Below are 16,013 nucleotides of genomic sequence, written 5' to 3'. Positions count from 1 at the left end.
ATTGCATATGCAACCACTTTGTAATTAATGTGTCTCTGCACACACAAAATAATATTCTCATGAGTATTGATTCAAAAAAAAAAAAAAAAACAAGCTGGGCGTGGTGGCGCATGCCTTTAATCCCAGCACTGGGGAGGCAGAGGTAGGAGGATTGCCATGAGTTCAAGGCCACCTTGAGATGACAGAGTTAATTCCAGGTCAGCCTGGACCAGAGTGAGACCCTACCTCAAAAAACCAAAAAAAAAAAAAAAAAAATGATTCTGTCTTAAAGATTAGAAGAATGCTAAGAGTTAAAGTCAAAAACTGTACTGATCTGATCTGGTGATAAAGCTTCAAAGTTCCTTTTAGAGCAACCCCAGGGAATCTTCTAAGTGTGAACTGTTTGTTTATGGAAACACTGTTTGCAGCCATCCAAGCCTGACCAGCGGGAAGCAGCAGCAGATGGTCAGTGACTGCCCAGTTCCTCTAGGAACTACCAGGGCACAGACAATGGCTTCTACAGACAGCAAACAATCACAGTCCAATGAAGAAGATAAGACCATGTGCTTGCTGCAAAAACGTTTGTTAAACAAAAAAGGTCATTTGAAGAAGGGCCAATGAACAAATAATTAGTACAGCAAACAAGAACATTTCTGAAGGAAGTAACACAGGACAGAACTTTAAATCACCCAATTTTGAATGCTTTCTATTCTACTACTATATATAAAAGGGTTTGTATTTTTCTGTGTGTGGAAACTATGAAGTCATTGTTTTCCAGAGTTTTTGCTATAGGAAACAGCTGTGGGGAACTACACAAACAGAGAACACTGTTCCATTTAGTAGTCCATCACTGTGACAAAGGTATAAATGGGACAGGAAAAATCCATCCTACCGCCCACTATCAAAAGAAAGTGGCAGGGTCAGAGTACAAACTTTGAGCATACAAAGGAAGAAGTAAAACAACGAAGGGTAGCATCCATGTTAATCCATCTATTAAAGATGTCCCCGTGCTTGGACCACATCAGCTCCTTGGTACCTGAGTCACCTTGCAAAGGCACCTTAAAAAGCAGTACCCAATAAATACAGCCTTCAAATACTGTATGATATATCCAAAACTGAACTTACTACTACCCCCAAGCCATTTCCATGTTGGTTTCCAATTGTGAAGAGTGTCACCCTGTTTCAGGAACCTCCAATGGTCTTTCCATCTCCTCCTCCTTCATTCTTACGCACCCATAACTCTGTCACATGCTGTCAACTCTGCTCCGAGTATATGTTCCATCAATGCTTGAAAGTCAAATAAGGAGCATGAGGCAAGGAAAAGAAAGGAACTGAGTCCACGCTGATCTATGATGGGCATGAGACGCCTCACCTCACTCAGAACCGCTTACCATACAGTGACAGAAACTGCACAGAACTTACTCAACATGATTTCATTGTCCATCAATGAGGACTTCTAACCTCTCCTCTCCTCAGGTGAGGTCTGATCCAAATCCACAACAGAACTAGCCACCACCAGCACTCCTGCTGCAAGCAGAGACTGGTCCCCAAGTTGTCCGTGGCTGTGGCCCTCTCAGTTCACATTACCCACCAGTGTGTACATCCCACAAACCAGGTAAGGAGTTCAGTACTAAATGACATAATCACTCATGCAAAAAACTAGGCAAGAAAAACCATGGTTTCAGGAACCTGAATCCTCTTGCCTCCGGGAGTGAATTATTTTAAACAATTCATCCAGCAGAGGGATTGCTTGATTCAAGGATGAATGTATGAATAAATAAATCCAATTCTGTTATTGTCTGGGGGGAACAGGAAGTTCTTTAATAACTCCATTTCTTCCTCAGTCAATTCAGGCTTTCTCAGTGTACCATTATGTATGTTATATTAAAGACTATTGATTTTATTAGTGGCAGGCAGGCATTCAATCATACAGGGTTATCTGTCCCAAATTAACATATATTGTTTAACATTAAAATTCACACAGGACTGTCTTTTCTTGAAACTTGGCAAAATATCCTGAGCTTAGAAACCTATTAAAGAATAGCATGGGGCTGGAGAGATGGCTCAGCAGTTAAAGGCACTTGCTTGCAAAGCCTGATGGCCTGGGTTCAATTCCCCAGTACCCACATAAAGCCAGATGCAGAGTGGCAAAGCATCAAGAATTCATTTGCATAGCTAAGATGTGGTATATCTACACAATGGAATTCTATACAGCAGTAAGAAAAAAATGACACAAAGAAATTTGAGGAAAAATGGGTGAGCCTGGAACAGATCATTCTCAGTAAACTTACCCAATCCCAGAAAAAAAAAAAATCGCCACATAGTCTCACTCATCTACAGCAGCTAACCTGAATCTACCCAAGATACCTTACACACCCAGCAAGCATCTCATGGACTAGACAATAGGAGGGATGGGGAGGGAGGGGAGGGCATCGAAGGGGTGGGAAACACTAATCTAGACCCAAACAGCAATAGTACCATAAAATTCTACTTCCTAAAAGGCAGACCAAATGGCTGAACCTTCACCAGGCCCTTACAGGAAACACCTGAACCACAAGACACTGGAGAGGGTAGGATCAAGTCTAACCTTAATCCTCTACATCTTCCCTCTCTCCCTCTCCCTCTCCCTCTCCCTCTCCCTCTCTCTCTCCTCTAATTCCTATATATTAGTTACCTTTTTTCCTCATTTTCTTAGGGGACACTGACCTGTAATTCCCAGTATCAGCATGGGGCTATCACCCACAATGAGCTTTTGATCAGAGAAATCTACAAGATTTTCTAAAAGAATAACAGATTTCTGTCAGAGTACTTGATGACCCACCAAAGGTTAATGATAAGACCCTATTGCTGAAGACACCATATGCAGCTGACACGTAAAATGGAACGGCATGGCTGGAAGCCAGGAGAGAGTCAGTCCCCAGACAGTCAGCATGTCTAGTACCAGAAGGTGCTACGTGGGCGACTGGGGGAAACGACCAATATCTGTCCAAGCAACTCATGGTCCAACCTACTTAGCAGCAAATAACTAGTGTGATACCCACACAAGTGCAATAGTGGCACACAGCCATGGTGGGGAACCAACTGCTCTTGATTCGGCTAACTGATCCCCTCAGTGGTACAAGACCCATAGCTGGAGCTGGGAAACAAGTCAGAACCATATCCAAACATAAGACCACTCTCCAATATCAAGCTACCATCAATCATGGGCTACAAGAGGGCCTACACTTATTAAACTCTCTATATAAAAAGTAAGGGCTATCTCATTTGTCCTGGTGCTAACTTACTCTCCATTGGAGAATCTGCTTCTGTTTTTCAGATAGATGCAGATCCTAAGGAGAGAGCCACCCCATCATACCTCAAAAGGGGCCCAGAGGATACTAAGGAAAATTGGCGAAACAAGCAAGGGTGCTGTTTTCCTGATGAACTGGATACCAGCACAAGGGGGAAGGAGACCAACACAGAGAAAAATCAATGCCTACCAAATCAGAGAGCCAGAGCCCCAGAGGTCCCCAACACCTCATCACTGAAGCAGACCAAAAATGAACCCAACATAGCTCAGGGAAATTTTGCGGAAGAGGGGGTGGAAAGAATGTCAGAGTCACATTTTGGGTCATGATATACAGAGACATTTATCGTACCAATAACTGTGAGCTAATTCCACAAAGCACAACCCATTACCTCAACAAGGAGGGGCCAATGGGGAGGGGGTAGGTCACGGATGAGCCTAATAATGGTACCAAACTGCCTGTATTTGCAGAATAGAAAACTAATTTTTTAAAAAAGGGGAAAAACCAAATCATAAAACGTAAAAAAAAAAAAATGGGATCCAAAAACAAAAAAAGAATTCATTTGCAGTTGCAAGAGATCCTGGCGTGCCCATGCTCATTCTCTTTTTCTTGACAAGGGAGGGAGGGAGGGAGGGAGGGAGGGAGGGAGGGGGAGAGAGAGGGAGGGAGGGGGAGAGAAAGGGAGGGAGGGAGGGAGGAGGAGAGGGAAAGAGAGAGAGAGAGAGAGAGGATAGCATGAAAAAGAAAAATAAACACACACCATTCGGAACCAACAGAACTGATGACACAGAACACAGAAATTCAGGAACATACCTTCCAACTCTAAAGAACCCTTCTGATGACAAAAGAACATCAAGCCGGGTGTGGTGGTGTGCACACCTTTAATCCCAGCACTTGGGAGGCAGAGGTAGGAGGATCACCATGAGTTTGAGGCCACCCTGAGATTACATGGCGAATTCCAGTTCAGCCTGAACTACAGGTGAGATCCTACCTTGAAAAACCAAAAAAATAAAAAGTCACATCAGTTAACACTCATTGAGCATTGACAGTGTGCCAGTTCCTCTGTCAAAGTCTTTTCCCCTTATTTCCAAAACAGACTTATGAAGTGGACAGGCTCTTATGTCCACTTTGCAGATGAAGAAGTGCAGAGAGGTAAGTGTCCAAGGTCCCAACATAAGTGGTACAGTAGGACTAGAAAGCAGGCTGTCTGGCTCCCCAGCACAGGGGGAGGAGGAGAAGGAGAATGGGGGTGGGGAGAGGAGAAAGGGGAAAGGGGGAAGGGAGGAGGAGGAAGATCAGCAGCAGCAAACACATAAATTGATGGCATTCAGGGCAGGGTATTGTGAAGACTTAGAGCACAGACTTTACTATCACACTGAACAGGTCAAATAAGAATAAGATTTAGTGCTGATCTGAGTTGTTGGGTGGAAAGACTTTGCTTTTGAAGATTTTATTTTGTTTGAGAAGGGGGTACTTGTTTTGAGAAATGATCTTGCTACATAGCTCCAGGCTGACCTCAAACTTGCAATCCTCCTGTCTCTACCTTCTGAGTGCTGAGATCACAGGTAGGCAGCACCACCTCCACCTCTGGAAAGTCATCCTTTTAAAACATCAGATTTGGGGTTTATATCCCAAAGAATATTCAGCAATACAATAGAAGTAGCTAAAATTCTACCCTACAGGGACCATTACCAGGGACAATGAGATTTCAAATATGCCTGACACAGAATTTATCATGTTTATAAAATCCAGATTTCCTCAATTTCACAAATGTGGCCAGTTCCAAAGAAGCAAAAGAAAGAGAGAGAGAAGAGAGAAGGAGGGAGAGAAGGAGGGAGGGAGGAAGGGAAGGAGGGAGGGAAGGAGGGAAGTTCTTCCTGAGCCTGGGTCTGGCCCTGCCCTCTCAATCATTATCATCATATTCACTCTCAATGTTCCAAGCCTTTGAGTGATTATTCTTTTAAAAATAACTAACAGGGGCTGGAGAGATGGCTTAGCGGTTAAGCACTTGCCTGTGAGGCCTAAAGACCCCGGTTCAAGGCTCAAGTCCCCAGGACCCATGTTAGCCAGATGCACAAGGGGGAGTTCATTTCCAGTGGCTGGAGGCCCTGGCACACCAATTCTCTGTCTCTCTCTATCTGCCTCTTTGTCACTCTCAAATAAATAAATAAATAATAAACAAAAAAATTAAAAATAACTAAGAGGAAAAGACAACCCTAACATCTGTCTAAAATTCTAGAGAAAATGCTGTACTCAGACACAAGGACTCCCAGGAGCCTCCTGGTCATACACTTACCAGAACCACCATTCTCTGGCTGTGGGTCTCTAACCTTTCAGTGCATGAAGTACAGTTCTGACTGCAGTGATGCTTGAGCCCAGGTCTACACAGCCAGTCCTAATTCAGATTGCATTTACATTTGTCTACCCCTGACCCCATCCTCACATATTTGAATTCAATGGATAACTCACTCACCAGCCTGTACTCCACACACTATCTTCCCCTTCCAACTGCTCTTTCCAGCAGATAATCCCCATTATTTCTCCATTGTACAGTCCTGAGACCGCGGAGCTCCCTTGACCTCTCCATCCCTTCAAGTCTTCATGCCACAATGTCCAGCAATGCGTCGCTTGGATTCACTTTTTCCTCCTCTTTTTCTTCACTCTACACCTGCCATGGTCCATCCTGTTTACTCCTCTTCCATCTGATTTGTTTGTGCTCACCATCAAGCCCATTGTTAAAAATTCCCATCAAATCAGTCTCTACACAACTTGGAAACTACAACTGTATCAATGACTGCTACTTCAAGGATCAACCTGGAGACAGACTTCCAAAGCCACCCATAATTGCCCACTCACCTCTCCCCAGCCATCCATACTTGTTTCCTCTACTTTGCAAAGCAGTGACTATGAACCAAGAGCAATTCTGGCTCCCAGGGGGCACTCACTATTATCTGCAGACATGCTGGTTGTTATGACTGAGATGGGAAGAGAGAAGTACCAGGACGGTTCCTGGAAAGGCAGCCTGTGCCACACATCCAGTAACGATGCTATGGCTGAGAACACCAACCCTGAGATTCACTCCAGCAACCAAGCCCTAGTCATCCTCAAATCCCACTCATTCACATCTCAGGGTTTTCTGTACCATCTGTAGAATGATGGTGCTAAAATGGGTAATGGCTCCCAAATGTTCACCCCCACCCAGTATGAAGCTCCCACACTCTAGGCATCCTCATCTAGAATCAACCCAGACATCTGAGTGTCCTACTTATTAACACATTTTACCTCCCAAAACTGCTTCTCTGCAAGGACACAGTGGCAATGACCCCTAAGCTGAGGCAGGGGATATTCTGACACTTTCACTACCTCAGTTTCTTCCCCCAAAGAAAGCCACTGGCAAATCCTGCAGAATCCACCCTCTAGATCTCAAATCCATACCCTTCTCTTTCTCCTCCCTCTACCACTTTCAGCAGGTTCATCACAAAAGCCTCCTCACTGGTCTCCCTGCTTCCTCTGTTCACTACTCAGCACCCAGAATAGCCATTTCACATTTGAACACTAATCATGCCAGAACACTGTTTAAACCCAGCAGCAGCCAGCCTTTGCTTGTAGAATAAAACCTCAGTCCTAATGTTAGCCTACAAGGTCCAGTGCAGCCTATTCCATTCCTATCAGGCGCTGTCTCCCACACTTTCCTAAGTTATGAACAAGACCTGTCAGACTTTTAAATGTCCCCCTAGGTCTTTCCAAGAACAGAGTCTTGACAGAAAGCTGGAAAAAGCCATGCTGCATGCAGTTCAATGGGAGAGAGAGAAATCACCAGTAAAGATATTCAACAATAGACACTGCAAGCCTTAAATTTGGCCAGCCAGACTAAATGAGCCAACAGGTGCAATAGTGGCATGTCTGTTATGGGGAAACCAACTGCCCTGTCATTTGACTGGAGGCCCACTCCATGGGATGGAATACATCCCTGAAACTGAATACCTACAACAGGAGCAGTCATGAGCCCTAGAGGTGAAACGTCTGCTGCTGTCTGGCTAAATGTATATACCATGCTCACCAAACTGCCCAGCACTTCTCTGAATGTTCATACCCATATATTAATGCTACTCTCATTTCTGGTTAGAGAACCTTCTCTTTTCAGATGGCAGTGACCTTGGGATGACTCAGAAAGCACCATGATGCTGAGAAGAACTGACAGAGGAGTGTTCAGCACTGAAACATCTCTATCATACCTTACAAGGCTCAGGGTCCATTGCAGAGGAGGTGGCAGAAAGAATGGAAGAGCCAAAGGAAAGGTAGGACTCCTTACAAAGTGCTCCTCCAGACACAAAACGGCCTGGATATCCATGACCTCACAGTGCCTGACACTACCTACACAAGACCATCATAATAGGAGGAAAAGGTAATTACTTCAAAATAAAAGAGAGACTGATTGAGAGGGGGAGGGGATATGATGGAGAATGGAGTTTCAAAGAGGAAAGTGGGGGAGGGAAGGCATTACCATGGGATATTTTTATAATCATGGAAGCTCTTAATAAAAAAAGAATTGAAAAGCCAAAAAAAAATAAAAAGAAGAAGAAGAAGAATAAAGGGCTGGAGGATGGCTTAGCCGTTAAGGCGCTTGCCTGCAAAACCAAAGGACCCAGGTTTAATTCCCCAGGACCCGCATTGGCCAGATGCACAAGGGAGCACATGTATTTGGAGTTCGTTTGCAGTGGCTGAAAGCCCTGGCATGCCCATTCTTGCTCTTTCTTTCTCTCTCTCTCTGACTCTTAACAAATAAATAAAAATTTTAAAGAGAGAGAGAAAGAGACTAATTGAGGGGGGAGGGAATATGATGGAGAGTGAAGTTTCAAAGGAGGAAATAGGGGAAAGGAGGGAATTACCATGGGATATTGTTTACAATTATGGAAGTTGTCAATTAAAAAAAAGAACAGAGCCTTTTACATTCATTTTGCTCCCTACTGCCACCTACTATGCTACATACACAATAATTATCATGGAGTGTTAGGAGTGCAAGCTAAGAACTACAGTTTGTAGAAGCTTAACTGCTGATAATGAGTAATGTGAGTGAATCTCCTACTGAACACTTCAGCTCACAGCTGCCCTTCTCTGAACTTCCCATCAATTTAAAATAGTACATATATAGCCAGACAGGGTGGTGCATGCCTTTAATCCCAGCACTCAGGAGGCAGAGGTAGGAGGATCGCCAGGAGTTTGAGGCCATCCAAAGAATGCATAATGAATTCCAGGTCAGCCTGGGCTACAGTGAAATCCTACCTCAAAAAAGAAAATAAAAGCACATGTGTGTGTGTATACACACACGCACGCACGCACACACATATCTATAGATATTTGTTTTGTCTTTTTTGGGGGGCAGGGAGGCTCACTCTAGCCTAGGCTGACCTGAAATGTAGTCCCCCAGGCTGGCCTCGAATTCAGTAACCCTCCTACCTCTGCCTCCCAAGTCCCATGTGCTGAAATTAAAGGTGTGTGCCACCATGCCCAGCAGCTTCCTTATATTTTCTAAGGGCAAGAAGTTTGACCTAGAATCTTCATTTTAAATCCTCTATTCCCAACCTTGACCCTAAACTAGTACCTTTACAAACAATGATTGAGCAGTAGAAGTTGTGTAAGTCAGCTTTTAAGGAAGATTTTTTGAACATGTCCCCAAAGCTCCTGCTCAGGAAATTTACTCCCAGTTTAAGTGCTGAGACCCATAAGAGATAATTAGGTTTTGAGGGCTTTGTCCTCAAGAATGGATGAATGACAGTATCACACCCATGGGTTCCTGAAAAACACAGTAAGTTATGAGCTCACCCCTCCTTCTCTATCCCCTCTAAGACAAGTGCTCTCACTCTCCTCCTTCTATCTTCTGCCATGGAGTGATGAAGTATGTAGGCCCTTGCCAGATGTGGGTCTCTCAGCCTGGGGGTTCCCAGCTTCTAGAACTGTAAAAAATAAACCTCTTCTTTGTAAGCTACCAGGTCTGTGGCATCATTACAACCACACAAGATGAACTAGAACATCAACAAACATGAAGTGGTATAATTGTCCTGTGCATTTCTGCCTCCCAAGGAGCCCTCTTCAAAGACGTCTTATAATTCTGATTCCCTTCCTAAGCTTACAAAAGCTACATATGTCAGCTCATGCACTTAGACACTCTGAAAGGGCTGGTTTTGAAGGAAGATTTCCAAAAGTATCTGAGCCATGGCACACATATGAAGCTAGGTACAGATGACCTATTTTCACTGCAACTCAGCACCACAATCTCAGAGGGAAAAAATGTTATTTGTCTGAGCATGTCCACAGGCTGTTCCAGTGCTACAGTGACACCTGTCACGTCAGCAGTTGTGCTGATAAGGCCTAAGAGACCTAGGCCGTGGTATGCACACAGAAGAGCAGGGTGCACAAAGGGAAGACGTGAGTGGGAATCTGAATCTTCTGCCTCAGCTTCCGTCAGTAGTGAGCCATGGGCCCCTCATCCAAAGTTGGGGCTACTCACTTCTTACAAGTTCAAAACTGCATGATCCCATGACCCCTTTACCCTTCCAAAGATTTGGAACTAAAATTCAAGTGACAGCATGTGACACATGGGAACTTCTGCTCTTAAGAGTTTGTCACAAAGCTAAATGTGACTTATGCAATTTCATTTTGTTTCCTACATTTCACAATTCATTGAGGGCGGGAGGGACACTGTAGTCAGAGTAGTTTGTGAGGGACAAAATATCAATATACTAGAGAACTTCATTACAAGTGGGGGAAACGCGTATCACAGGACTACAGCCTACATCAGTGCTCTCCCTGCGCAGATCAATAACTGTAAGTGATGATCAGGCTGAGTTTCATACTCACTTGTTCTTTTGTGCCCAGAGTCTTCTCTCTCACTAATAAACAAACACTACCATGAAGCACTGAAATTCAAGTGGGAAACGAGGAGCAAGTTCTCTTGTTTTCTTAGTGCAAACTTGGAAGGAGCGTCCTAGTTGCTTTGTCAGTACATCACTCCACCCAAGTTGCTCTCTGGGAGCATGGTTTCAAAACTGCTGCTTTGATATTCTGATACATTTCTTGCTTGAAAGAGGACTGTCCATCTTTTCTTTACTTGTTGCAGAAGAGCATGAAGTACCAGAAATCAAAGAGCATGTGTAAGGCCCGTAGCATCCATGTTCCTCGTAACATGAAAGCAATAAGCTGACTCCCCTCAGAACACAGTGAAACACAAGGCTCAAGCCCAAGTGTTACCCCAGCGCTGCTGCAAACACACGCACAAACACAGAGAGGACAGAGTTACAAGGTAAGGGAATGTGCCCAGGAGGTGCAAGAAGTCCTCCAATTTTCTCAACCTTTGCACTACTGACATTTAGGGTTCAACAGTGGGGGATTCCTGCATAGGTGCCAGGAGCAGTAACAATCAAGTATGTCTCCAGATACAAGACAATGTCCCAAGAGAAGAGGTGGGTGGTACATACAGATAAGAGGCAAGAGTGTCCTGGTTGAGAACCAGTGCTCATAGAGCAGGAGATAGCTGTAAAATGAGGAAATGATATAGATTGCAACTCTATGCATATACATATTCATACATATGTATGTATGTTTCTTGAAGCCTATCAAGACTGGCCCAGTTAATCCACATCTTTCTAGGAAATGGGCCAACTTCAACCACCACCTAGCCCATCCAAAACTGCAAAGTTTACCTGGCAAGCTGCTGAAGCTCAAATCACTGTGGTTACAAAGAAAGAATTCTAATTAAAAACACACACACAGAAGAACATTAATAACTTAGTTTTAGCAATTTAAAAGCACACTTGAACAGACTCAAGATGGCAAATTGCTTATCTCTTCTGCCAACTCCAGTCAAGTTGTAGCTGTGTAAAGCCCAGAAGTGAGCAGGATTCTGAGACTCAATGCAAGCTATCTGCATGTGAAAAGTATGGGAACCAAGCATCCACACAAATGAGCAAGGGCAAGGTAAGCCTAGCATCTTTAGTTTCCTTCATGCTCAAAACAATACTCAGCAAATTTAGCCACAACACTAAGGAAAAATGCAATGGGTGGGGTGCAATCCTCCACAGTGCGTTCAGGCTTAACCTAACTGGGTAAAAGAAACTGAAGAGGAAAAAAAAAACCTATCATTTTACTACTTAAAAATCAGCTCTGGGTTCTCAACTTTGAGAAGACAAAGTCCAAATCAGCCACAAAGCCCTTCACAGTCTCTTCACATCACACTCCTCCCAGGTGGTCTACACCACCATGGCTATCCATAGCATACCCAGACACTAAATGTCCCACTGTTTACAAACAGCACATGAACTTTCACACCACTCTTGATTCCCAGCCAGGAAAATGTAGATCCATTAAAAAAAAAAAAATTGTTTATGTACTTATTTGCAAGCAGAGAGAGAGAGAAAGAGAATGGGTGAGCCAGGGCCTCTAGCTAGTACAAATGAATTCCAGATGCATATGCCACTTTGGGCTTCTGGCTTTACATGGGGTCATTTAGGCTTTGTAGACCAAGAGCCTTAACCACTGAACCATCTCTTCAGCCCTTGTGCTCATTCTTTAGAACACTGCTAAAAAGTCACCTTTGCTGTGATCCTTTTTCGTCTGTTCCTTGAACCAGCAGCAGCACCTAGGAGCTTGTTAGAAATGCAGGCTCAGAGGCCACACCCCAGCTCCACTAATTATTGAATTATGTGGCAGTTAAAGTACAAGAGACACTCTCAGGGAACTTACCAAGTCCTACTAGACTCCACCCTTGCAACAGCAGGCACAGTGACTGCCTCAAATCAAAGTGCCTGGCACACAGTAGGTGAAGCAAGTGGGTGGGCTGCCTAGAGGCCTACCCCTCCTCTACTTATCTCCTGTCTTAGGCAGGAAACCAAAACATCACCTGTCAGCCTCTGTGGCAGCCAGCTGACATGTTTATGGTCAATGAGATGTCAGCAGAAACCTGCTGAGAGAATTTTATTTTTCTAATGACTTCCTGCCATCCTATGTGGAATGCAGTGTGTTGGAGCTGCCATCATCAGGCAACCATGAGGTGACAAACATGAGAACAAAAGCCAGTAAATGGCTCAGTACCAGTAGACAGAGGCATGGGGCCCAGCACGTCTGTGGACCACCACAGAACCACCTACCTTCACACTAGAGTGTGAGCCTATTCCACATTTCTACTGCTGAAGGCACCCTCCCTCACAGGATTTTCTTTCTGCTGCTGAATGCATTCCTAACTGATTGGGTAAACCTTCAGTAAATGGGAGGTAGATGAATGAACAGAGTGAAATCTACTCAAGGTTCAAAAGATTACACTGTTTCAAAACTAGGCCTCAAAGAATGTGCTCAGCCTTGCCAAAGTGTGCCTATGAAGCCTCTGTCCTTCTAGAAGTACTGACCTATTTCTGTTCCTAGCTTAATGGATGAAAAAATGAATACAACCTCATAAAAAAAACAATGGAAATGACCTCTAAGAATGTGTTCAACTTTACCAAAGTATGTCTATCAATCAGTCCCTGCAAATCTGGAATGATTAACCCTCTTCAGCTAGCTCACAGCTTAATAGATACAGAAGTGAACATCAGCTCATAAAAGCAAATGGAACTCACATACTAAGAAGCTATGGAAACTGACATTCACATTTGGACAAGGAGCAGAAAACCAAACTTAAACCCTGGGCTCCCACCTTGAAAATTGGGGGCTGGAGGGATGGCTTAACAGTTAAGGCACCTGCCTGTGAAGCCTAAGGATCCAGGTTTGATTCTCCAGATCCCACATAAGCCAGATGCACAAGGGGACACATGAGTCTGGAGTTCATTTGCAGTGGCTGGAGGCCCTGGTATGCCCACTCTCCCTCCCTCCCTCTCTCTCTCCCTCTCTTCTTCCTCCTCTTCCTCCCTCTTTCTCTGTCAAATAAATAAATAAAAATAAAAATATTTTTTAAAAAAGAAAATTCCAACTGCTGTGGCTCTTCACAGGCATCCATAAGCAGGGATGGGGAAGGGGAGAAATCCTACAGAGGCCAGCTGGTTGCCATTCTTTCATATTTTCAAATTTCCAACATGTATCTTGCTTTGTTTGTTTTTTTTCGTCTTTACCTCAGTCAAGTATTTCCATTTAAATTTTAAAAATCAAAACAGCCACTTTTTTGAGCAACATAAATAAAATGTAAGAAACAGTGGTGAAAAGGTTGGGGAGGGGGAGCCATGGCAGGCAGCTGCTCCTCAGCAGAACAGGACAGCACAGACCACACAGATGCCTTGGCCACATCACTGTTAATCCTGCAGCCCAATCATTGCTTAAATAAATGTATTTCAGATAGAAACTTGATCGCACCAATGGAAAACCAGTACCACTTGCCATAAATAGAAAACAAATCCAATAAAAGCATAGCCTTATTAAACTTGGCTACTGCTGCCAACCAAAGTCTCTCAACTTGATGCATGTTTTCTTTTTTGTTTAAAGGAGAGGAGGGCGTTAATAACCAGTGCTCAGGAGACTGAGTCAGGAGGATTGCAATTTAGAAGCCAACATGGTGAGACCTGTCGCAAAAAATAAAATGAGCGGCAGTAAAATGTGCGAGTGAGCCAGAGGTGTTAAAAACAGGCTAAAGCTGGACATGGTGGCAATACCAGCACTTGGGAGGTAGAGGTAGGAGGATCACTATGAGTTCAAGGCCACTCTGAGACTATACAGTGAATCCCAGGTCAGCCTGGGCTAGTGCGAGACCCTACCTTGAAAAACCAAAAAAAAAGGCTAAACATCAAACTGTGCTTCTGATAGAATCAGAATAGAAAGAGAATAGAACTAATTTTCTCACTGTGACTTCCATTTCTTAAAAATATTTTTTATTTGCAAGCAAAATGTGAAAGAGAATGGGTGTGTCAGGGCCACTTGCTACTGCAAACCCATATGCATACACCACTTTGTGTATCTGGCTTTAACATGGTTACTGAAGAATCAAACCCAGGCAGACAGGCTTTGCAAGATAGAGCCTTTAATCACTGAACCATCTCTCCAGCCCAGTCTTCACTCCATTTAACATGATACCCATGTCCCATCTCAAAGTATCCCTTATACAAGGTCCATTCATCTCCCACTTCTGCTTGGAATAAGGGCCCAATTTCAGCCTAAATGGACATATACCATGTGGGCCCAGCCCAAACCTCCAATCACACCCTCTCACTACAATGGCTGTGGCACCAGCAGCTGGCAAACCAGGGTCCAAGGGCCAACTTCGTCTACCAGAAACTATTATCTATACTAACTGAATAAAAATGTAAGGCCGGGTGTGGTAGCTCACACCCTTAATCCCAGCACTTGGGAGGTAGGAGGACTGCTGTGAACTCAAGGCCACACTGAGACCACAGTGAATTCCAGGTCAGCCTAGGCTAGAGTGAGACCTTACCTCCAAAAAAAAAAAAAATTAAAAAGCGCCATGCATTTATTGTGCTAGACTCCCTTGAAGCAGTTTACCTAGCAGTGTGAACTGTATCAAAGTGCCAAAATGGATAATTTCGGTGTTCAGCAAAAAAAAAAAAAGCCAACTCGTTTGATACGAAATAGGTACCAGATAAAGAAACTGTGGCATGAGGAGGCTGCATAAATTGATTGCTAGTGGACGAGGCGGGATTCGAACCCAACTCACACTCTCCCACCCATGCAAGTCCCACAGAAGCAGGCTCCTGCTCACAGTAACATCGCTGCCCGGTGCCAATCACGGGCCTCGGCGCATGTGTGCTGGGCTGTCAAACCTACGCAGGCGGAACGAAAGGCTGAATGGACGCATCTCCTTTAGCAGCGAGCTGCCTCTTCCCGGACCCGGGTGAGCCGCCACGGAGCCGGCCCGGAGGGGACGCGCGCGCGGGCTCACCTTGAAGTCGCGGCTGTGCTGCGGGGTGTACTCCAGGGTCCAGAGGGCGCGCACCAGGTGCGCCAGCTGCTCGGTGACCTCGCCCTGGCCCTGCGCACCGCCGCGGCCCGCGGGCTGCTCGGGATCGGGGTCAGGCGAGGGCTCGGGTCGCCCGGCCCGGTACTGGCCCAGCGCCAGGTACTCGGCGAAGAGCTCGGTGTTGCTGAGGCACTGCAGCGTGGCGTTCATGAAGCACGTGTTGCCGTGGTTGCGGAGCCCCGCCACGCCGGGCACGGGCTCGGCGGCGCAGGCGGGCGGCGCGGGCGAGGCGGGCGGCGGCGGGCACGGGGGCGGCGTGGGCGCGGCGGCCGGCCCCGGCGGGAAGCAGCTGCGGAGGCCGCCGCGGTCCGGGGCGGCGCCCTCGGAGCTGAGGTGCGAGAGCGTGGACAGCGTCTTGAGGACGCGGCTCATGAAGCTGCCCACCGAGCGAGCCGAGGACGGCGCGGCCGGCCCGGGACCCCCGGCACCGCCGCCGCCGCCGCCCGCGCGGCCGCTCCGGAACAGCCGCTTGCTGAAGGAGCGCTTCTCCTTCCCGCCCGCCGCCGCCACCGGCGGCCCCGGCCCGGGCGCCGTTACCTTGGACATGGCGGCGGCCAGCGACGCTCATCACCGCGCCTGCCCGCCCGACCCGCGGCCCCGCCACGGCCGCCGCCGCATCCCGCCGCGCCGCGCTTCACCGGGCCCGGGGGGCTTCACGCCCCACACGCCTCAGAGCGCCGCCGAGCCAGCCAGCAGCCCGCAGCGAGCGAGCGAGCGAGCCAGCGGCGGGCCGGGGCGGGCAGGCGCGCGCGCGGTCCGCCCAGCTGGGCAACTCACGTGACCCGCGGGCGACACCG

At 46.2% G+C, this 16,013-nt stretch overlaps 1 protein-coding gene across 2 annotated transcripts in view; it reads right to left on the bottom strand.

Moving 5' to 3' along the window:
- Positions 1–15,762, bottom strand: part of Usp31 (ubiquitin specific peptidase 31) — an 85,554-nt gene extending 69,792 nt beyond the window's left edge. For both annotated transcript variants that reach the window (XM_004670205.2, XM_045130813.1), the window contains exon 1: positions 15,139–15,762. In XM_004670205.2, the coding sequence (XP_004670262.2) occupies positions 15,139–15,762 (624 nt within the window). The remainder of the gene's footprint in view (positions 1–15,138) is intronic.
- Positions 15,763–16,013: the final 251 nt, after the last annotated feature.

This window comes from Jaculus jaculus, chromosome 12 (assembly GCF_020740685.1).
Source record: "Jaculus jaculus isolate mJacJac1 chromosome 12, mJacJac1.mat.Y.cur, whole genome shotgun sequence".
NCBI lineage: Eukaryota > Metazoa > Chordata > Mammalia > Rodentia > Dipodidae > Jaculus > Jaculus jaculus.
This window is presented reverse-complemented; position numbering and strand designations above follow the sequence as displayed.